We start from the raw sequence: 24,388 nt of genomic DNA on the forward strand, positions 1-24,388 counted from the left end.
ATGGGGTCGCAAAGAGTCAGACACTACTGAGTGACTAAGCACAGCATCCCTAACATCAATTTCACAGATATTTCCCTCATGGGTTATAGTCTAAGAACTACAAAGATCTTAAACTGTTCTAAGTAATCGTATTATTAGTAACACTACTGTTAATTATTCTGTAACTATTAAAAAGTAAGATAATGCAAATGAATGTCAGCAGGGACTAAAATCTTTAGCACAAAAGTGATACAACTATAAAATCAAAGAATTAGGTAAAAGCCTTTCAATTCTAAATTTGAATTATTTGAATTTGTGCTTGTTTGCAAATTTTTAAAGAGTACTTTTAAAAAGTACTTGTACTTTTGTACTTCCCAGTTGAGATGCAATGAAAAGTCCTAAAAAATGACTAAGTTAGTGGTTTCCAAGTAGTGGTCCTGAAATACCGTACCCCAATAAAAGAACCTGGACTATAGGGGAAAATGGCTGACTGAACAGAGGGTATAAAATACACAAAATGAGCTGCAAACATCTTAACAGAAACAAAGAAACTATCAAGGACTACTGAAGCTGTGTCAATATACGGCAGGATATATTAATAATTGGACTTCATCAAAATTAAAAGATATCTTAAAAGACACGACCAAGGAAATGAAAAACCAAGTCACAATACTGGGAAACAGCTCCCTTGGTTGCTCAGCTGGGAAAGAACCCGCCTGCTAATGCAGAAGACACAAGAGACGTGAGTTCCACCCCTGAGTAAGGAAGATCCCCTGGAGAAAGATACAGCAACCTGCTCCAGTATTCTTGTCTGGAAAATTCCATGGACAGAGGAGCCTAGCGGTGGAGTCAGGCAGAGAGTCAGACACAACTGAGTGCACATACACACACACGTACCAGGAAAATATATTTGCAGTACATATATCTTCCATATGACTGGTGTTATTCAAAACATATAAGAACCATAAATCTGTATAAGACAAACAGCACAACTTATAAGCAAAAGATGGAAACAGACACTTCACCAAAAAAAAGGCAATAAACACATGAAAAGATGCTCAACATCACTAAACACAGAGAAATGCAGATTAAAACCACTAGATACCTAGCAGAACAATGTCAAGTGTTGGCCAAAATGTAGAGCAACTGAAACTCCCATACACTACGGGCTGAGATGTAAAATGAAATAACCATTAGGGAAAACTATCTGGCAGTTTCTTATAAAGCTAAAAGTACACATGACGTAAGACTCAGCAATTCCACTTTTAGGTATTTACCCACAGAAAACATACATCCACACAAAGACCTGTACACAAATGTTAATAGAAGCTTTATTCATAATAGCCAAAAACTAGAAAACAACTCTTAAGTATCCATCAACTGGGGAATGGATAAACAAATTCTGTTTATCCATTTGTCCCATTACATCCATATAATAGGACACCAGTCCACAATAAAAGGAATAAACTGTTGACACAAACTACAACATGGCTGCATTTCGAAAGTATTATGCTAAAGGAACCAAGATACAAGAATATATAACATCTGACTCCATATAATGAGAGACCAGAGGTTGTCAGGAGCCTGGTTTGGGAGGAAACTGACTCTAAAAGGACATGAAGATAGGTTCTGGAGTTGACGGAAATGCTCATATCTTGACTGTGGTGGTGGTTATACAGCTGTGTACATTTGACAAGACTCAAATGGTACACTTTAAATAAATACATTTTATTCTTTGCAAATTATTCACAGCAAACTTTTTAAGAGCTCAGGATCTAATACCAAGACCTCCCACAAGCTAAGGAAGGAACATTTGAGCAAAAAAAAAAAAAAGAATAAAAGAATAGTAGCAGTCTTTTGGACTGTGAAGAAGGCTGAGCGCCGAAGAATTGATGCTTTTGAACTGTGGTGTTGGAGAAGACTCTTGAGAGTCCCTTGGATTGCAAGGAGATCCAACCAGTCCATTCTGAAGGAGATCAGCCCTGGGATTTCTTTGGAGGGAATGATGCTAAAGCTGAAACTCCAGTACTTTGGCCACCTCATGAGAAGAGCTGACTCATTGGAAAAGACTGGGATGCTGGGAGGGATTGGGGGCAGGAGGAGAAGGGGACGACAGTGGATGAGATGGCTGGATGGCATCGCTGACTCGATGGACATGAGTCTGAGTGAACTCCGGGAGTTGGTGATGGACAGGGAGGCCTGGCGTGCTGCAATTCATGGGGTAGCAAAGAGTCTGACATGACTGAGCGACTGATCTGATCTGATCTCTGATCTGAGCAGTCTTAGATTAAGTCAGAGACATCAATAAGAACTCATGTTTAGCTCAATACAGATAAAGACTGTTACTAGTAATATTTATAGATATATGGATATAAATCAGTTAGTATACACACATGTATTTCTTTGCTCTGTCAGCTGAGAGGGCCTAAAAGGAAGACCAATCCAGCAGGAACAAGCACACCTAGCACCCAGATTTTTGCTCTCTCCTAGCCATCAGAGAGGGCAATGGCACCCCACTCCAGTACTCTTGCCTGGAAAATCCCATGGATGAGGAGCCTGGAAGGCTGCAGTCCATGGGGTCGCTGAGGGTCAGACACGACTGAGCGACTTCACTTTCACTTTTCACTTTCATGCACTGGAGAAGGAAATGAAAACCCACTCCAGTGCTCTTGCCTGGAGAATCCCAGGGACGGGGAGCCTGGTGGGCTGCCGTCTCTGGGGTCGCACAGAGTCGGACAAGACTGAAGTGACTTAGCAGCAGTAGCAGCAGCAGCCATCAGCGAAAAACCCTGTGCTACCAATACAAATAGGCCCACATGGAAACTAAAGACACCAGCTGACTACCAGCATCCACAACCAGACATGTGGGTACAGAAACTTCCAAATGACTCCCACCTCCAGCATTCTAGTACTTTACTGAGGTTACAGACATAAAGGAAGAGGTAAGTCATGCTTACTGTATCCTTTCTGATTTCCTGACAGAATACATGAACAAAACAAATGGTTGTTTTACACCAAGGTTTGCTAACTGGAACTCCTTTTAATGCTATCAAAGAAGTATTTGCAGATCATGCAAGACTAAAAAACATACTAATTTTTTATATAAAATAAACGTTTTTATCTACACTTAAAAATTACCATAATCATTCCTGTACTATACATTATCAAAGTCTTCAGTTCAGTTGCTCAGTATTGTCTGACTCTTTGTGACCCCATGGACTGCAGCCAGGCCTCCCTGTCCATCAGCAATTCCTGGAGCTTGCTCCAACTCATGTCCATTGAGTCCGTGATGTCATCCAACCATCTCATCCTCTGTCATCCCCTTCTCCTCCTACCTTCAGTCTTTCCCAGCATCAGGGTCTTTTCAAATGAATCAGTTCTTTGCATCAGGTGGCCAAAGTATTGGAGCTTCAGCTTCAGCATCAATTCTTCCAATGAATATTCAGGACCAATTTCCTTTAGGATGGACTGGTTGGATCTCCTTGCAGTCCAAGGGACTCTCAAGAGTCTTCTCCAACACCACAGTTCAAAAGCATCAGTTCTTTGGCGCTCAGCTTTCTTTATAGTCCAACTCTCACATCTATACATGATCACTGGAAAAACCATAGCCTTGACTAGACAGACCTTTGTCGGCAAAGTAATGTCTCTGCTTTTTAATATGCTGTCTAGGTTGGTCATAACTTTCCTTCCAAGGGGCAAGAGTCTATTTCATGGCTGCAATCACCATCTGCAGTGATTCTGGAGCACCCCCCCCCCCAAATAAAGTCTCTCACTGCTTCATTGTTTCCCCATCTATTTGCCATGAAGTGATGGGACCAGATGCCATGATTTTAAAGTTTTTTGAATGTTGAGTTTTAAGCCAACTTTTTCACTCTCCTCTTTCACTTTCATCAAGAGGCTCCAGGTGGTTTATACTGTATTTCCACTTATACCCTTATCCTTCTCTTCTAAACCTTTTCCTTTGAAATAAATAAGACTACTCACCCATTCTACTTAATCCTATAGATTCACTTCTCAAATTTTTAATTTGATGACTCTCTACTCTTCCTGTTTTACATTTACTGTGTTTTATTCTTTCCAGAGAATTTTCACATGTATGTAAATTCCAAAGAACTTTCACATATATGCAGTTATAGTTATGTTCTCACTATAACTTGTGACATATTGGTGCAGGTATCTTTATTCTAAAGATGAAAAGCAAGGCCAAGACACTTACTTAAGAATAGATATAAAACTTTAATTACCCTTTGTGACTTAAAGTCCTCCACTACATGAGTCAGCTTTTTGTAACAGATCTAGTCTTGTGCTCTTCCTTAGTCAGTGCGACTTCTTTTTCATCTAGGCAGATGCACCAAGATGCAGAAAAACAAGAAGGAAATTTTTTTAGGTGATGAGGGGATGGCAATGGGGAACAGGAATGAACTGTGTGGGGGACTATGAAGCAAAACTAATGATTCTGTATACATTCTGGGAGGTACAGATCCCAGAGATAGAAAACTTCACGTTAGAAATCAGTTCTCAATGCATGCCTTAATCATCAACAAATGCTTAAATATTCCTCCTGACTCTACAACAGAATTTGGCTTTCAAAGCTATTTATCTTTGTTTTCGAATTACATAAAATAACAAACCTCTGTTAGAGAAAACACAATTCAACTACGGCATCTGGAAAGCTGTACAGATTGGGTGAAAGTTTCCAGCACCGTAAGAATACACATACTATTTCATAAATGTTCTAAAACCACATAACAGTGTCTGCGCAAATACAGAAAACAGTGTCAAAAAATAGTTGTCCATGATGCTATGAGCAGAGTGTACAAAAGAGCCAGAAAGCAATTTTCTCTCATTTCCATCTTGGTTAATGGCATGGAAAGCCTGTAGTTACACTTAACAGCTTCCTTCCACTCATTCTGTTAGTCATCAAATCCTACCTGCTCTATCTCGTATAAGCCTTTCACCATGTTAAATTCAGTTCCATTATATCAAGTTTGGTTTAGATCACCCAGACCAGCCAATATGTCCAAAATACTGCCAACACACAACCAACATAAAAGTTATTAACAAGATATTTGACTTTCTTTTCATACTAAGTCTTTGAAATTCAGTATGTTTTTTATACTTAACAGCATATCTCAATTTAGACTAGCTACACTTTAGGTCATCAGGAGTTCTCAACACTGGCTACACATTAGAATGACTTTTCATTCATTCAATAAGTGACCTTACTAGTTCCAGGGTATGGAGGTGAATTGGTAAACAAGATAGATCTCGTCAGCCCTCATCTCACATACGCATGCAATTCAGTTTCACAGATTCTCAAACACACCAGTCCTCTAAAACCCCATATTGTTATAACGTGTTGGTTTTCTTCCTCTTCCTAGACTTTCACCTCTCCCCTCCATCTATTCTTCAATACCCATTGCAAATGTCACTTCTCTCTGAAGTGTACTCTGCTTCCCCAGGCAGTTATTTTTTCCCCTCCATTGTGAGCTTTGCTCATCTTTCTAACACCACACTCTATAGAATTAGAGTCTATGAATTTGTCTCTCCACAAAATCAGGGTGTGTCAACCTCCTAATTCAGACACATTGGAGTTGAGACCAGTGACAGAGAAACAGTGGACTCACAGTTAGTTTGTGGAAAACCACACACATGCTATCTTAGTTACGCTATGTTATCTGCTATAGTTGCCCCCACCTAAACTACATCTGATTTGCCCACAGAAATTCATCACGTGAAGATCAAGAGTCATACATGTTACAATAGGGAATGTATCACAGAAATGATCAACACCTGTTTTCATGCCAGATATGTAACTCAATATAATTAATACCTGGCATCCTAACTTATTAACAGTTTTCTCTAAATTTGAATAATGAATTCCCTAAAACCTGACTACTTGTGAATCTTGAGACTTTATCCCTTAGGTGTACATGAAGCTCAGTGTCTTTGAGGGCTTTCTCATCAAGGAAAAGGGAGAATCAGGCTTTGAATTTCTTAACAAAATAGCAACTTTGCTGTCTACTAAAATGATATGAACATATAAACTTTTATGATCAATAACTACTTACATTTAGGTATCTGTTAAAAACCTAAATCTTCAATGTCTATATTCATCTTCTATTAACAGCCTCAAACTATAATAGAGAGAAAAACCTAAAGAGCTATTCTTATACAAGAACATACCATTTATTAAGCTGTCATCATAGTCAGTCATGTTACTTGATTTACATATATTTTCTTCACAGTAACACAATAATATGGATATCACCTCCGTTTTACAGATAAGAAAAATGACAGTAGCATTAAATAATAATTCCTAAAGTAATGTGTTCAGAATATGAATTCTAGATGTCTGCCTTTTACATTAAGTACAATCCAGCTAATGGTATGCTAGAGCCAGCTCACACTGATTCGTAAGAGGCAACTGTTAAATTTTTAGAAAATGCACAAGCTGTAATTAAAAATTAAATCATATAAACTAACAATTAAGTAATATTAAAAACAAAGGCAATAATTACTCAAAACTCACTTTCTAAATATTTTACTATAGTTTCTTTTGTGGTTTTGTGTGTGTGTGTGTGTGTATTCCCACACTTTCCAACTCTGTACTCAGTGATACCATTTTAGTAGCTTGAAACTAACCATGATGGGAGTATGTACGCCAAAGAAACTGGTAAATCCTACAATTTTTTTTTTCTGAGTGGTTGTCAAACATTTACCAGCAAACCACGGTGTCCACTCATTATCCTGATACATTTCATTATTCTTTATATATTTTGGATCCAAGTCCCTTAAATATGTAATACACATGCTTGCTCAGCTCCTAGCCAGAAATTCTGATTCAGTAGATTAAGGGTAGAGTATCAAAAAAAAAAAAAAAAAAAGGGTAGAGTATCTGCATGTGTGTTTTGAAAGAGACCATCTCTCCTCCAAAAGAATTCTGATACACATCACCAGCCGAGAACTACCATGTGAGATTTCTAAAAGGGCTTAACATATCACATCAGACATTAGAAAACTACATACTTAAGACTGTATTCAAGTCCCCAAAGATAAGTCTTTACAAGCTACAATATAAAATTGTGACACAGCTTTTTTTTTCAGGATCAAAACAGCCATAAGAAAGCTTCTATATTTCTAAAACTATCAAAGAGGTTGTTGCTCAAACAATTCAGTAACTTTCATAAAAAGGCTATAATGAGACAACCAGATATCCACATGCAAAAGAATGAGGTTGAGCCCTTCTCTCACACCATAAAAAAAGGACTGGCCAAAAAGTAAGCTTGTGTTTTTCCATAACACCTCTGGAAAAACCTGAACGAACTTTTTGGTCAACCCATTAAAAATTAACTCAAAATGGGTCAAAGATTTAAATGCAAGAACTAAAGCTCTAAGATTCTTTGAAGAAAACAAGCATAAATCTTTCTGATCTTGAATCAGACAACAGTTTCTTAAATATGACACCAAAAGCAGAAGTAACAACAAAAATATAAATTGGATTTCATCAAATTAAAAACATTTGTGTTTTAAAGGACACCATCAAGAACATGAAAACACAATCCATAGAAGAATATTTCTGCCAACTGTATATATAAGGGACTTGGATCCAAAATACATAAAGAATTCTTACAAATCAACAATAAAAAGATAACCCAATCTAAAAATGGACCCAGGATCTGAACATTTCTCCAAAGAAGATAAACAAATGGCCAATAAGCACACAAGAAGATACTCAACATCACTAGCAATCAGAGAAAAGTAAGTCAAAACCACATGACATTACCAATAAAACAGCTATATCAAAAAGTAGGATAACAAATGTTGGCAAGGATGTGGAGTATTAGAAATCTCACACACTACTCTAAGGATTTTAAATAGTGCAGCTGCTTTGGAAAACATCCCAGCAATTCCTTGAAAGATTAAATATAGTTACCATATGACTCAGCAATCTCACTCCCACACATAAACTCAAGAGAAATGAAAACACATGGCCACGCAAAAACCTGTATACCAATGTTCATAACAGCGTTATTCGTAACAGCCAAAATGCAGAAATAACCCAAATATTCACCAACCTCACATGCACTCATCTCACACGCTAGTAAAATAATGCTCAAAACTCTCCAAGCCAGGCTTCAACAATACTTGAATGGTGAACTTCCTGATGTTCAAGCTGGTTTTAGAAAAGGCAGAGGAACCAGAGATCAAATTGCCAACATCCGTTAGATCATGGAAAAAGGAAGAGCGTTCCAGAAAAACATCTATTTCTGCTTTATTGACTATGCCAAAGCCTTTGACTGTGTGGATCACAATAAACTGTGGAAAATTCTGAAAGAGATGGAATACCAGACCACCTGACCTGCCTCTTGAGAAATCTGTATGCAGGTCAGAAGCAACAGTTAGAACTGGACATGGAACAACAGACTGGTTCCAAATAGGAAAAGGAGTATGTCAAGGCTGTATATTGTCACCCTGTTTTTTAAACTTATATGCAGAGTACATCATGAGAAACGCTGGGCTGGAAGAAGCACAAGCTGGAATCAAGATTGCTGGGAGAAGTATCAATAACCTCAGATATGCAGATGACACCACCCTTATGGCAAAAAGTGAAGAGGAACTAAAAAGCCTCTTGATGAAAGTGAAAGTGGAGAGTGAAAAAGTTGGCTTAAAGCTCAACATTCAGAAAACGAAGATCATGGCATCTAGTCCCATCACTTCATGGGAAATAGATGGGGAAACAGTGAAAACAGGGTCAGACTTTATATTTTTAGGCTCCAAAATCACTGCAGATGGTGACTGCAGCCATGAAATTAAAAGATGCTTACTCCTTGGAAGGAAAGTTATGACCAACCTAGATAGCATACTGAAAAGCAAAGACATTACTTTGCCAACAAAGGTCCGTCTAGTCAAGGCTGTGGTTTTTCCAGTGGTCATGTATGGATGTGAGAGTTGGACTGTGAAGAAGGCTGAGCGCCAAAGAACTGATGCTTTTGAACTGTGGTGTTGGAGAAGACTCTTGAGAGTCCCTTGGACCTCAAGGAGATCCAACCAGTCCATTCTGAAGGAGATCAGTCCTGGGATTTCTTTGGAAGGAACGATTCTAAAGCTGAAACTCCAGTACTTTGACCACCTCATGAGAAGAGTTGACTCATTGGAAAAGACTCTGATGCTGGGAGGGACTGGCAGCAGGAGGAGAAGGGGACGACAGAGGATGAGATGGCTGGATGGCATCACTGACTTGATGGATGTGAGTCTGAGTGAACTCCAGGAGTTGGTGATGGACAGGGAGGCCTGGCATGCTGCCATTCATGGGGTCGCAAAGAGTCGGACACGACTGAGCAACTGAACTGAACTGAACTGAACTGAATGAATGGATACACAGAACGTGATGTATCAATACAATGGAATGTTGTTTGGCAAAAACAAAGAATGAAATACTGCTACATCCCATAAGCTGACATGAACCTTGAAAACACTATGCTAAGTCAAAGAAGCCAGTTACCAAAAACCCCACATACAGTATGACTCTATATGAAATAACCAGAACAGGCACATCTATGTGACAGTCTAACTGGAACAGTGGTTGCCTAAGGCTGGTGGTCAGTTGAGGGGCCAGGGAAATGATCACTAAAGGGTATGGGGTTTTCTTTCTGGGGTGATGAAATTGTTCTAAAACTGACTGTGGTAATGGATATAGGACTCTTATGAATTTATGAAAAACTACCCAAGTGTACACTTTAAATGGGTGAACTGTATCTCTATAAATTTGTTTCAAATGCACACACAAGAGCATGATATATTTCTTTTAAAAATATTTACTTCTGGGAAATTTCCATTCCTGACAAACATCTGTATTTTCTTTTAATCAATAAACTACATCATAAACTGTGCTCTCTTTTCATTTCACTGGCAGGAAATTCACACTAAATTCTGTGATCATAGTTCAGTTTCTGCCACCACCATGCCTTGCCTTCATTGTTTTAATTTAAAAGTGTTTTACTGCAAGCCTTTTCAGTCTTTCTTGGAAGTAGGCAGGAATTGATGGCTGGCTACATTCTGAAAACTTAAGAATACATTTAGATATTCATGATGTCCACCAAGGTACAGAAATCCTATGAAGTGCAGCTGGCGCTCTGCCAACCACTTCCCATCATCTTAACCAAGAACTAAAATGGTGAAATTATGAATTTTCCCAGAGGACTTTTTTCCTCTAAACTACATTATCCATATAGAACATTATAATGTAATATTACACACTTACCATATATTTAGCACATAAGCTAATATTTAAAATAGAACATATATAATAAATCACTGCTAAAATTTAACTTTGTTTCAGGAAATTCATTCCTACCCTAACAGGTGAGGATGACTCCTCTGTATTTCGTTTCTGGGACTCAGAGTCCACATCTTGGCGCTTGTTCTTCATTCTTTCTCTAAGATCCCCTGTAGGTCTTTCTGGTGACCTTTAAACCAAAAAAATAAAAACAAAACAAAAAAACAAAATAACAAAAATCTGTATTTATATAACATTTCATAAGAATATATTTATAGAAACAACCCTACAAAACTCTAATTTTTCTACTATCCATGACTACTAAAGTTCAGAAAAGTAAATTTCAGCTTAAACATTAATATATAAAAAATATATCACTTACAAGTTTTCTCCCAATACCAATCAAAATGCATACATTAAAATTCCATGGGGTGGCAGGTGCTGGTGATAGTAATAAGGAACTATACATGAGCTGAGAGAAAGGAAGTTGTCATTAACAGTTTGTTTTCCTATTAATCACACAAATATACTAGTTATATTTGAAAGCAAACAGCAAAATTAATCTAGAAACAACAATATTATTTACACATGTATGTGGCTGGATGCAACATCAACTATGAAAATATTTTATGCATCTCAAGAATCAAAGCAAATATTCATATATTTTTAATGTTATTTAATGTTAATGTTAATGTTATTCTTAATTGTTCTTAAATTTGAAATTATTTCAGAATAAAAAGCAGTTGAAAAATTCAAAGTAAGATTTGAATTTTATACTTTTTACACTTTGCTATGGACTGGTTTTATTTAGGGAAAATACACATATTAATATTCAATACTGGTAAAGCTTCATAATTTATACTAGCCATTTGATAAATGGCTGTTCAATCATTTTCACACCATCACTAAGAAGAAAAACAAAAGTAGAGACAGAAAACATACTGCCTTAAAAAATATTCCTAGAGCACCAGTAAAAGAGGGCAAGAATTAAGAAATGCTATGGCCCTCTTTAGCCACCAAAGAATACTGTATATAATATTTTTAAAAGATATAAACAAATTACATAAATATTCACATCTATTTCAAGTAATAGTTGATCAATCAACTCCTTTATCAATCACTAATACAAATCACATGGTTAGTGAAATAATAATTTTAGTCAATTCTTTTTAAGGGATCTCCTAACATTTACATTTACATGCACATTATATAGACCTATATTAAATGTTTTAACAGTTAAAGCTGAACTGGTAAATGGAATTTCTTATTAAGAACCAGCACTTAACTGCTTTAAATTATAATTATGATGCACATGTCAATTTTATGTACCCTAGTTTCCTTTATATAATAAGACAGTTTATGGTAACTTGTTTCTATCCTAAATAGTACCTAACAGAATTCTCCACATATAGTAAATGCTCAGTGACTTAAATCATTTGTGACTAAACAAGTATTTCTGAAACACAATGCTTTTCTTTTCATCTTTGAATCACATTATGAACTATATTTTTCTTCCTTCCTTACAAAAAAAGGGAAAATACACAAATACAAAGAAAGTTATCAGGGGAAAAATGCACAAAATAGCAAAATTATAACAGAAATCCTTTATTCTATATCTAGTAATGACACTACTTTTTTCCATTTTAGACAAATTTCTGTGCCCATTTTCCTTACAACCACTTGTATAAAAATTCTGAGTAAGTTGATAATAAAAGTCAAAGATGAAATAAAGCATGTACTAAAAATACAGTAATATAAGCAAGACATTAAAATTACTGTAACAGTTTCCCCAGGTATGTATTTACTTATACATATTAAACTTATAAAGATTAATTTTCCCACATTGACAGAAAGGACAGATGATAATCTAAATACAAATAAAACAGAGTATTCAGCATCACAAGTAAACTAAAATGTACATTTAAGGGAACAGAAAATCAGCTAATGTTATGGTGAATTTTAAATTGTATTAAACTTCAAACTCAGTACACATACACAAAAATTCACCCAATTAAAAAACACACCTCCAAAGGTTAATGTGCAGTTTTTATACTGATGCTGAAACCAAAGCAATCAGCACACCCAATTTTAAGACTAGGTAAATTAGTTGTTTACCAATCAAGTTTAAACTCTTGTGACAATCTTTATGTATGTGACATCTTTAAACACCGTAACAAAATCATCATGAGGGAGCCGAAAGAAAAATAAAAGATTTTTTATTAGGAAGGTCTAATTTAGCCATGCCTTTATTAAAGGCAAAATGACATTCTAAATAGGTAGTATACTTATCCACATATAAATACATACTTTCATCTACCTCAGTATATTGTGATAAGAGATTTGGCAAATGTATTTTAACCTATGAAGCTTGCATTATATTATTTTTTGCAATGAAGTTTTGAATTTTGAACATCTTAAAAAGCTAAAAATTATATTCTATTTAAATTTTACTATTTCAAGAGTTGAAAGTAGTCTCTCCTCACTAAAAACAAATCCATGAAATTCTGCCATCTTAAACAGCATTTTAACATATATAACTGGGGAGCAGGGCATGAAAATAAGCCATACACATATTACAAAAACAAATTTTTAAGCAAATAAATTTTAAAGCAAACATTTTTATTAATCTTGAAATTAACAAGTAAAATAATCTTGTCAATCTTGACTACTGATAAGACTACCACCAAAATAGAAAACCTGACCAAATATATAGCAGTATTTCAAATTTTATATTAGATAAATTACAAAAGCCAAAAAAAAAAAAATTACAACAGCCATCTTCTAATAGCATAGGAACAATTCAAAGTTCTCAATTTACCTTCTATAATTGCTGCTATAACCTTTACCACGGGGTGAAGGGCCATGTACGAATCTACATGTGTTTCCATAGAGGCAGTTGCCAGTCTTCAGCCAGTTACGGCACTGTGTCTAAGAGACAGATATTACTATGTGAATTTCATATTTAGTCATATTTATTTCTGGAAAAAAAATGCTAGTGGGACAAAATTAAAATAAATGCTATCAAAAATCCAGCTAACCTGAGATACATTACTCCCCAAATAATGAAAACATCAGGAAAAAGAGGCCTATAAACCCTAATGCCCATCTCACTCCTTTGCTATGAAACACATTTAACCAATATTCCTACAACATCCTATTCACTTTTGTGATATAAATAAGGATCTGAAGAACAGTAATTCAAGAGAACCCCTGTGACTATGCTAGTGACAACTCACCTCTGCTGTACTGCCAGTGCTGGGTCCAAGCCTTTCAAATACACTGGGTCTTCGGGATGTGCTATCAGATATGGTCTTGGTATTTTCCACAGTGACCTTCCTTCTAATTTTTGACATTTTGTACTACTTTAACCAAAAAAGAGAGAGGCAAACTGTAAAATTGTTTAGTTTTAAATATCTGAGCCAATAACTTACAAGTAAATAAGATGGTAAATAACACTATAAAATTACAAGGGATTTTTCTCAGAAGGAAAAAAGACATAGAAGAGGTCACAAGTAAACAGAGGAACAGAAGAAACTATCTTCTAAGACACACCTTGTTAATGAATTTATTAGGACTTTGATTCTTTGGAGCTAGAATTTTACCTCTTCTACAGAATGAATAATATTCCACTCACACAGTTTCCACAGTACATTCAATTTCAGAACACACTATGAAAAAGTTTCTAAGTTCCTTATAAAAGCTGTTTCAAAATTTAGTAATTATCTTTTAAAGAAAAAGTGTGCTATCATTCTCCATCAACTGGTCTACTGGAAAAGAAAGCTATGCCAAAAATTTCTTTCAATTTTAGAGTAGAAATTGTGTTTTATACAACTTAAGTGATAACATCAGGTACATTCCAAAAATCAGCCTGGGAGAAATTTTTAAGTATTTTCTTTGTTTTACACAAGCCAAAGATGAACAGTATAATCAGGAATATTCTTTTGCAGTATTACAAAAAACAGAAAAAACCCTCAATATTGATAAAATAACTTTCTTTCAAAATAGGACAGGCTGAATGAACAACTAGAAACAGTGAAGATGTTTTGATAATCTATACTGCACTGACATAAAAGCCAAAGGTGCTAAAAGAAATAAACAGGCTATTTTACCATTATTAGTAACAAGAAAAGAAATTATGAAAATATTTTACAAAAGCAAATAAAACATTAGAAACTAAAACATACAATCAGGTGATTCAACTGGAAATGAAAATATCAGATAAAAGCACTATGATAAATGTTAGAAAACAATCTTAAATTCTAGACCTAGAATAATCTAGATGGGCAAGAAACGCCTAAGAAAAAGAAAAGGAACCAATCATATCACATTTATACACTAAACATTAGTTGAAATTTTGTTAGTAGTCAAATGCTACTAGAATGAATGATGTCAGCTAAAGAAGTAAAAACTCCATTTGGTAAAGAACTGGTCTCTATAAAGTTTACAACGTTTGTTACTGTGATGTCAAAGTAAGGTCCCATGACTTGCAAGGAAGTTAAATCATGGTAGTACAGAATCAAAACTTATAAAAAAAAATTACAAACAACGTTTGGTCCAGTTAGATACTTCTTGTCAAGTCACATTTTAAAAATGTCCAAAGATTAAGGACAACAGTTGACAAACTAACAGGTAATGAACCAAAAGAAAAATATATGATATGATACAATATGGTAGTTTTAAAATGGAAATATGTATGATTATTTTCTAATATACACTGTAAACATTAGGGTTAGAATTTATTTTTAGTGATTCAAAAAAGTTAGAAAGTAACTTTAAATTACAAATTTTAAAAAATTATGTAAAGCATCCGTAAGTGAACAAGAATCTGTTCAACATAAAATCACTTATGTATCAAATGTTCTTCAGCCTCCACACAACAGTGAATATTATCATCTTTGATTTAACTTTTCCTGAGCTCATTCTCAGTCCTAATGTGAATTTATAAAGGAAAAGGTGGGTAAATTCCATACACACATTTGACTTAAGAACTTAAAGAACTTAAAGAACTTAAAGAACTAAAAGCCAAGATAAGTGATAAATGAAGTTGAAAAAGATCTAGAAAATGCAGAGCTTTGATTAACTGAGAAAAACAACTTTTTTATAATTTATAACTGAGATTCAATAAGAAATATGTAACAAGATAAATTTTTAAAATTTCATCATCTGTTACTATAAAAATATATAGGCATACACTGAAATTCACATTCACTAATTGAAAAACATTAATAACTTAAAAATGAATGTGTTCTAAAAGTTGATTAGCTATTTCTAGTTATCTGCAACTTGGGAGTAGGCACACTATCCCACCACGCTGCATCAAGATGACTAACCCTAACTTTACATTTTTCCTTCCAGTATCAAAGGAAACGATCATGTCTGCCCCCCAAACCTCTATCCCCAACCGGACCCCACTTCCAACATGTCTTCCCTTCTCAAAAAAAAAAAAAAATCAACAGTAGTGTTTTCCACAATTGGGGTAACAAGCTATTTCTTAGTATACATGAAACACTGGTCATCAATTATCTCTTTTCTTGTCTTTCTGAGGGCTCCAGATATTAACTGCCTCTCTTCCCTGCCTATAACCTGTTAGCTGGATCAGGAGCCTCTCCTTCTCTGACCTACTGCTGGGAAGCATGGTCCCACAGCTTTTCTCCCGTGTTAGATCCATCCCTAACACAAGCTTTGAAGACTTCAAGGGGTTTGGACTGCAACAGACAATGTAGTGAGGACTACTGATCCAACCTTACCCCTCCTTTGTATTCTTGACTGTAAAAGTTTCTTCCCATTGAAACAAAGTAGCTTTCACCAGAGACATGGAGTACTACAAGATTCACCTATAGGGTGATTATCCCAAGAATTCTACTTCTGCTATTGTTGAGTCTTCCAACTTAGGGAAGATGAGCAACAAAGTAAAGACATAGTCACTTCTCTCAGAGAGTCAACAGTACCAAAACATGACCTAAAATAACACTGAGTTTCAGAAACAGGTCTAGGTTACAGGGAGGTCCTAGACAGAAAAAAAACAAAACCCTGCGGTAAAAAGTAGAAATTGAAGTTTTTTAATTGATAGAGAAATTTTTCCGATCATCTATCTAGGAACTTCTATCAGTAGTCAACAAATTATCTAAATATTACTATGAAGCATTTATGATTTTTGTACAGATAAAATGCCTTAAGCTTGCATTAAAAATATAAAATAATTTTAAATCCTATTTGTCTAAATATACACAATCTACAGTACAACAGAAAAGCATTTGCTCATATATATTAATTAAAAATTAGGTTGCATATAATGTGAGAATTAGAATTTTTAATCTAAAGATTTGGCACAAAGAGAAAGACAAACCACAAAAGAATAAAATGTAGATTTGACTGAGAAGGGGAAAATTCTTTCAATTAATATATGAACAGACTTCAATAAGTAAATGCTTCAACGTATATGGGAAAAATTAGAAATATGATTAAAATGTAAATAAAGTCTTCCCTATCTCAGAGACTTTGAAGGCTTCCCCTCAGTTTTCAATTTATTCTTTAAAGTTGGCATCACCCTCCCACTCACATTATCATGCCTTTACCAAACACCAGCATTAACAGTGCCACTGATGAAAGTCCATTGAGTAATTCTCATATTTTTCTCTCCATTTGCAGAGAAATAAATATCAGAAGCTTTAATATTTTTTCAATTGAAAAAGAAAATAAGGGTAATTCCCTGGTGGTGCAGTGGTTAGGACCCAGCGTTTTCACTGCTAGGGACCCAGGTTCAATTCCTGGCTAGGGAACTATGATCAAGCAAGCCACGAGGTGTGGCCAAAAAACAAAAAACTGGAAAACATGGCCACAAAGTTTGAATCTATTAAGACACAACAAAAAGTCTTAATAAATGGGAAATGTCTTCCTTCCCCCGGAAACTTACAAATATCACAATGTATTCATAGCTTCATATTACAAAAATATTTGTGAAAAGAAAAACACAAATGGGCCTCTTTTTAAACAATTATTTCTGAAGCCTGATAACCAAAACCTTTCAATAAAGCATTAGTTCTAGTAGTCTCACTTCAATCCACAATTACATCTTTGAGACTCATCCTCCACTAGCATAAACGAAAGCATGAAGACACTTCAATCTGGATCAGAAGCACATATTAGGGAACTGTCAGATAACCAAGCAATTACAGCTACGGAATTCCTGGTACCAACTGGTGGGAGAATAAATCCCTATCCACTGGCACTCTACAAGTGTTAAAGATCTCATCATATTTATGTCTTAGTTTTGAAAGAAAAAAGTTTATTTGATGCATACTGTGAGTTTTTCCTTCAGAATTTTAGAATGAAAGAATTTTCACAAACGATCTTGCAGATTGCTTATATGTGGATAGACTAAAACAACTTAATAAAAGCAAATTCTGAACAGAATTGTCAGATCTAAACTGACTATGCAAGCATACTAGTGCTGTGTGGAAGACACATTTTGTTAAAAAGACTATGTAGGGAGAGTATCCCATGCTGGCAACTACTATAAAGTGAAATACAAACAAACAAAACTACCAAAACAAAGAATAAAAGACACTTTGTAAACCAACCAGTTAACATTTCAACTGCTACTAAATATCTGCTGAAATAGCTCCAACTCAACTCTACAGGAAAAGGAGAGCAAGGTGGGGGGCGGGGATGGGAGCGGGTAGGAAAGACTAACACTGAAAACCAATTCTGTAAATAAATATGCTAAACAACTGCTTTCTATAAGTAAATGTCAGTGCATATTACAATACAAATTAACACCAGACTGTTAAATTTTCAATAACTTGTACAAAAATTAAAACAGCATCCACCTGTGGGATTTTAGTTTTCATTTACAAATATGCAAATCAGATAAACGTGCATATCTTAAAATCCGCAGTCAATGTTCATTTCAAAACACCAATAGTTCGGAGGCGAGAAAGAGGCGTGCATTTGACAAAACTAGATCCTCCCAGATCCCCCCAGTCTTAATGTCACAATATTTTTCACAAAATTTTCACAACTATTTCTGCAGACACAAATCGCTACATCCCAGCATCTACATTCTTAGTCTCCTGTTGAAATTGTCGTTATCATCTAAATACTTCATTAAATTCTCAATTATTCGAAAATCAAGAGATATGTCCACAAAACTGTCCAAAATATTGACGCGTAGATTCTAAAGTCAGTAAATTGAAACACTGCAGGAGACCCCGGTAGTCGGCACCACACACGAATGAACTGTCCTGCATAAGCATCTGGGTTTACTGCAACAGTATGTCTGGCAAAACTTTGAAAACTTGAGGTGTGAAGATCCTTCCAGACTTTTAAAATTATTTCTTCAAAAACAAATAAAAAACCTAAAGAGGGTGAGCACGCCCACAATTTTCAAAGCAGTTCAAATGATCTGAAAATCTCAGAATATAACCCAGTGGTTTGACCCTAGGCTCCACAACCAATATCCTAGCGACAGCATCGGTCTCATCAACTCAAAGTTCCAGCCACATAAATTGTGTGCACCTGTTTAGAAAGAGCTGATGCCAAAACATGAGCCTCGCCTTTCATCCCGCCTTTCCTGGTTTCTGACAGATAGCTGCCAAAAGTAACTACCGAGGGACTATGAAGACAAAGTAGCACTCCTTAACTCCGAGAACATTGAGTCGGTATCACTGCCGGGAAATAAGCAAGCCCAAATATAACCAAAAGTAAAGACACCTTTCCCTAAGAGGTCTGGGGAATGCGTGACCATATTCCGGCACCCTTCCATCTCACACAAATGAGAATACCACGCAAGAGCTCCCAGGCTCACATTAAATGGTAGTGACCTAGCAAAGTTTTCCGTCTGAATTCACTTGCCCCCTCAGGATGACAGCGAGAAACCCGGCACTAGCACAAGGGTCTTCTGCAGAGTTAAGGGTGGGACGCTCACGGAGGGATGAAACGCCCGGCGTGACCCAAGCAGGATGGAGGACCGGTTGGGCCTCCCCATCCTGGGCGCGTCCAACCAACCCCTTCCCCCCCGGTACCCACACCAATTCACAGGATTCAAGCTTACCTCCTCCCCGAGCTTCTTTCGCAAGCGCAGTTCGGAGGTGGCACGGCCGCCTCAGCTCCGAGGAGCGGGGGAGGCGACTCTGTCCCCGCGCCCGGCCCCGGGGAGACGACGGCGAGAGGGACGTGCGCGCGCGGCCCCCGGGAACAGGCCCTCGGCTAGCGAGGGACTCCGGGACGGCTGGGAAGCAGAGCCTGCTCGCCGCTTCGCCAGGGTCGAGCCAGCCTGGGACGTAGGGGAAAAAAAGAAAGAAAGAAAGAGACTGGGGAGTAAGAAAAGACAAGGAAAACACTGCCAGGCCTCAAAACGCCACCGGAAGTCAAGAGTTTGCCCTGTTCCTCAGAAGACCGAGGCAACTTCCGGCCTCCAGATTAGTCGTCAGAGCGCAGGCTCCGCCTCCCTTGTGGACACGCCTCCCTTGTGGACACGCCTCCCTGGCGTGACGTCGGCCCCGAGGCGTTCGGTGAAATCAACAAATCTGTGCTACAAATCTGTACTTTACCTGAAAACCCTGGAGAAGAAACCAGGAATCCGGGAGAGCAGAAACTCCCACTTTTAAAGTGAATTTAAGAGGAAGAGCTTTCTCCTTTTATTACATAATTTCTTACAATAAACGGCTATTGTAAATGTGCAGAATGGCACATTTGTTGTCGAAATAACTGCAGCCATTCATTTCCCTCAAAGTTTTTATTGAGCAGCTGAACTGGAGAGACGAGCGGTATTTGTCTTGTTTTTCATGCCCCTCTGACTTCTCAGACAGTAACAGCTGTCGCCTATTACTGTGGAGCAAAAGGCAAGCACGACTGCGTCTTTAAAGGAGCCAGCAGAAATTTACTGTAAATTGGGAGCAGAAACCTTGACTGTACTTCTAACAACCTTCTTTCCTTGTTTAGGATACAATGATCTGCATGAAGTTAGTTACTGAAATTGCTTGAGATGGCTAGTCAAATGTCACGGATCAAGAAAAACCCAGTACCTAGCCTCTCACAAATTAAAAAAAAGAAAAATGTAAACCCTGGTCGGCGTTAATTTCAAGGTACCGTTTATTTTGTTCTTTGACAAAACCAAAGAATGAGAAAACCTTTGATCAAAACTACTGATAAAACTCAAAAAGAAATGGGTACAATGGTTTGGCTGAAATCAGTAAATTAAAATATGGGAACAGAGTGAAAAAATCAAGGGCATTAAACATTCTTGACGACATGCGAAGCTATTTTAGCGACAGCAACTAGAGCTTCTGAACACGTGGGTCTGATGTAACTCTCTGGCAGCAAGAATCCATATTTGCCTTTATCTCGAAGTTCAAATGTAAACGAATATTTGATGCCCAAGTCATAGATCCAGTCGTCTGAACCTCCAGGAGCTAGATCTACAAAAAGGAAAAAAAAGAAATTACTTTCTGAAATACAGATGTTTCGAGTTAACTAATAAGGTGGATTTTTTTTTTTCTAAAAATGAAAATAGCCTTGCTTTTTTTCTGATTATTATATAAGTTTCTGGAAGAAAGTAGAGATTGAAGGAAAGCAGTTTAAGGAAGAAAAGAAAAATTATCCATGTAACCCTACCAAGAACTGATGATCACCGTTTATATTCTAGTGCTTTCTTTTTCAGTGCATACTTGAACATAATTTTTTCCTACATAAATAAGATCATTCCGTGCAAGCGGTTCAGTAACATTTCTAAACATAATCTATCCTGAGCAGCTGTTTGTATTCAGTTCAGTTCAGTCACTCAGTCCTGTCCGACTCTTTGCCACCCCATGAATCGCAGCATGTTAGGCCTCCCTGTCCATCACCATCTCCTGGAGTTCACTCAAACTCACATCCATCGAGTCGGTGATGCCATCCAGCCATCTCATCCTCTGTCATCCCCTTCTCCTCCTGCCCACAATCCCTCCCAGCATCAGAGTCTTTTCCAATGAGTCAACTCTTCGCATGAGGTGGCCAAACTACTGGAGTTTCAGCTTTAGCATCAGTCCTTCCAAAGAAATCCCAGCGCTGATCTCCTTTAGAATGGATTGGTAGGATCTCCTTGCAGTCCAAGGGACTCTCAAGAATCTTCTCCAAAACCACAGTTCAAAAGCATCAGTTCTTCGGCACTCAGCTTTCTTCACAGTCCAACTCTAACATCCTTACATGACTACTGGAAAAACCATAGCCTTGACTAGACGAACCTTTGTTGGCAAAGTAATGTCTCTGCATTTGAATATGCACCCCACTCCAGTACTCTTGCCTGGAGAATCCCATGGACGGAGGAGCCTGATGGGCTGCAGTCCATGGGGTCGCGAAGAGTCAGACTCCACTGGGCGACTTCACTTTCACTTTTCACTTTCATTCATTGGAGAAGGAAATGGCAACCCACTCCAGTGTTCTTGCCTGGAGAATCCCAGGGATGGGGGAGCCTAGTGGGCTGCCGTCCATGGGGTAACACAGAGTCAGACACGACTGAAGTGACTTAGCAACAGCAGCAGCAGCAGTTCATAGTCAGTCATCTTACTCAACTCTTGGAATGTTAATAATATTTTTGGTTGATTTCCTACTGTTTTCCAGGTAGACAATCATATAATAAGCAAAGTGACCACTTTTCTTCTTTCTAATACCTGTACTTGAATTAATTACACAAGTCTTTACTGAAGTGCTGAAAAATATTAATCAACAGTGCATTAGTTAAGTTACTCATTCAGCAAATGTTTCTAATAGTTATTATTAATATCTGGCATTTATTCTTCCAACTATATTTTTATACTTACACATACACACAGATTTGTATTGAATGAATGCATGCATGAAGATGGAATTATTTCATCAAAACAGGATGTTTGTCTACAAGTTCCTCCAGCCCTGAAGGAACAATAGTAGAGAAGACGATGGGAATCAAGAAAGGGGTGATTTGTGAAAGGAAGCTGTGGCCCAGAGCAAGGACCTGGGTCAACAAAGGCAGAGACAGACTGTGACAGCAAGAGACAGAAATACCATGTGGACCAGTCTGGCCTCAGTTTGTACTGAGATTGTCTGGAATGACTGAGGAGGAAGAGGAAGATTCTGAACTTTCTGGTAATAAAGCCTCATGTACTCAGGTAATTTATTCAGTATGAATGTTTTCACCCCCCTGTAGATCATTCCAGTTGAAGGAAATTCTGGGACTTCAAGTATATCATCTCAAAGCCTTTTCACATGCCATTCCCACTCCCTGTATCTTCCCCACACCTTTGTTTGGCAGCCACTTGCAGGGTAGGTCTCACAGACATGTCACCTACCGAGAAAGATCTTCCCAGGCCACCTGGGCTAAGTTGCCTCTCTCTCTGGCAGTCATTTTCAAACCTTTACAGTTATTTAGAAGACTCTTGAGAGTCCCTTGGACTGCAAGGAGATCAAAACAGTAGATCCTAAAAGAAATCAACCCTGAATATTCATTGGAAGGACTGATGCTGAAGCTCCAATGATGTGAAGAACTTACTCATTGGAAAAGACCCTGATGCTGGGAAAGATTGAAGGCAGGAGGGGAAGGGGATGACAGGGGATGAGATGGTTGGATGGCATCACTGACTCAATGGACATGAGTTTGAGTAAGCTCTGGGAGTTGGTGATGGATAGGGAGGCCTGGTGTGCTGCAGTCCATGGGGTCACAAATAGTTGGACATGACTGAGCGACTGAACAACAACAAATATGCTTATTTTATGTTCTTCATTATCAATGGGATTATATTTTACTATTTAATTGTTTACATCAGAGATTGGCAAGCTTCTTCTGTAAAGAACCAGATAATTAATATTTTAGGCTTTGAGGGCCACATAGTCTATGACACAGCTACTCAATTCCACTGTCATGAAAGTTATATAGACAATATGCAAATGAATGAGTGTGGTATGCTCGAATAAAACTATTTGTGGACATTGAATTTTATGTAATTTTCACATGTCACAAAATCTTATTCTTCTTTTGGTTTTCTTCAACCATTTAAGAAATGGAAAAACCCATTCTTAGCTTACAAGCTATCCAAAAACAAGCAGTGGGCTAGATTTGGCCTGTGGATTATAGTTTGCTGATGGCTTCTTACATGCTTATTTTCTGTTTTCTCTTCTCCTGTTGAAACCCCTCCAGTTTCAAAAAGAGCTAAATTGTTTGTTATTCCCTCTGTGGATACAAAGGAATCCCTCAATAAATACCTCCCGGCAGAGATTAAGATATTTGTTAAGAACTTGCCACATACATGTTCTCATCAGTGTGATATAAACAAAGGATGTTCAACTCCAGCATGCCATGAGCTATACTCTTGGACACAGGTTGTCAGTTAAAAACACCTAATGTAAATGGCATGCCTAGATTTCTACAGTGTTCAACCTGCACAACCTTACATGGTGGCCTTGGACATCTTAAACATTCTTTTGAACTTGTATGACCTTTTCTGCTTCAGTCAACTAATGTGATACCAATTCTATAATCCCTACTCTATAGGAAAGAGCATAATTTCTTAAGTATCATTTTGGTTCCTTTTTAGTATGTATATTAATGTAGCTTTGTTCAACAATGTCATAGCTATTATTCTTCCATCTCCAGTTGTTATAATCCAATTGTTTTACATGTGACCATGTTTTAAAAGATTCTGCTTAGAAAAATTAAATCCACACAGAAAAACCAAACACAAATTTCTTAGTAACTCACAGTCCCCCAAGATCTGAAGAAGAAATACTTACATAAACTTTCTGAACCACTGCCATGTGTGTATCTGATATTTCTATGAATATTCTCCATAGCGAAGACTGCTTCTCTGGCCACTAGAGACTGAAATCAACAGAATATGGAATTTCAGTTAATGTGCAGCTTTAAAACAAGACAGGTACAAGTTTCTAAAAAAAAAATCATGTAGTAGTTGAATCAGGCTGTAGATATGAAGAAATAGCAGAATGGTTGTTGTCAGGGGCTGGGGTGAAGGTAGGAAGAAAATGGAGATACTGGTCAAAGGATACAAACTTCCAGTTATATGGTGAATAATTTCTAAGGATCTAAAATACAGTCTGATGACTCTAGTTAACAATACTATTTTATATACTTAAAAGCTGCTAAGAGAATAGATATTAAGG

The 24,388-nt window shown here is 37.1% G+C and overlaps 2 protein-coding genes across 9 annotated transcripts in view; both read right to left on the reverse strand.

Annotated features, from left to right (window-relative positions):
* ZC3H13 (zinc finger CCCH-type containing 13) overlaps positions 1 to 19,402 on the reverse strand; it is a 103,566-nt gene extending 84,164 nt beyond the window's left edge. For 4 of the 7 annotated variants that reach the window (XM_061434564.1, XM_061434563.1, XM_061434562.1 and 1 more), the window contains exons 1-4: positions 19,311 to 19,402; positions 13,495 to 13,620; positions 13,077 to 13,186; positions 10,337 to 10,448 (exon numbers count right to left, since the gene is read on the reverse strand). In XM_061434564.1, the coding sequence (XP_061290548.1) occupies positions 10,337 to 10,448; positions 13,077 to 13,186; positions 13,495 to 13,611 (339 nt within the window). In that variant the 5' untranslated portion in view covers positions 13,612 to 13,620; positions 19,311 to 19,402. Of the gene's footprint in view, positions 1 to 4,223; positions 4,318 to 10,336; positions 10,449 to 13,076; positions 13,187 to 13,494; positions 13,621 to 19,310 lie in introns of those variants that run through there. The other 3 variants (XM_061434561.1, XM_061434566.1, XM_061434565.1) reach the window with 3 other exon arrangements.
* A 930-nt stretch (positions 19,403 to 20,332) lies between these two features.
* Positions 20,333 to 24,388, reverse strand: part of CPB2 (carboxypeptidase B2) — a 61,254-nt gene continuing 57,198 nt past the window's right edge. For both annotated transcript variants that reach the window (XM_061434583.1, XM_061434582.1), the window contains 2 exons: positions 24,002 to 24,089; positions 20,333 to 20,676 (listed from right to left, as the gene is read on the reverse strand). In XM_061434583.1, the coding sequence (XP_061290567.1) occupies positions 20,492 to 20,676; positions 24,002 to 24,089 (273 nt within the window). In that variant the 3' untranslated portion in view covers positions 20,333 to 20,491. The remainder of the gene's footprint in view (positions 20,677 to 24,001; positions 24,090 to 24,388) is intronic.

This window comes from Bos javanicus, chromosome 12, assembly GCF_032452875.1.
Source record: "Bos javanicus breed banteng chromosome 12, ARS-OSU_banteng_1.0, whole genome shotgun sequence".
Classification (NCBI taxonomy): domain Eukaryota; kingdom Metazoa; phylum Chordata; class Mammalia; order Artiodactyla; family Bovidae; genus Bos; species Bos javanicus.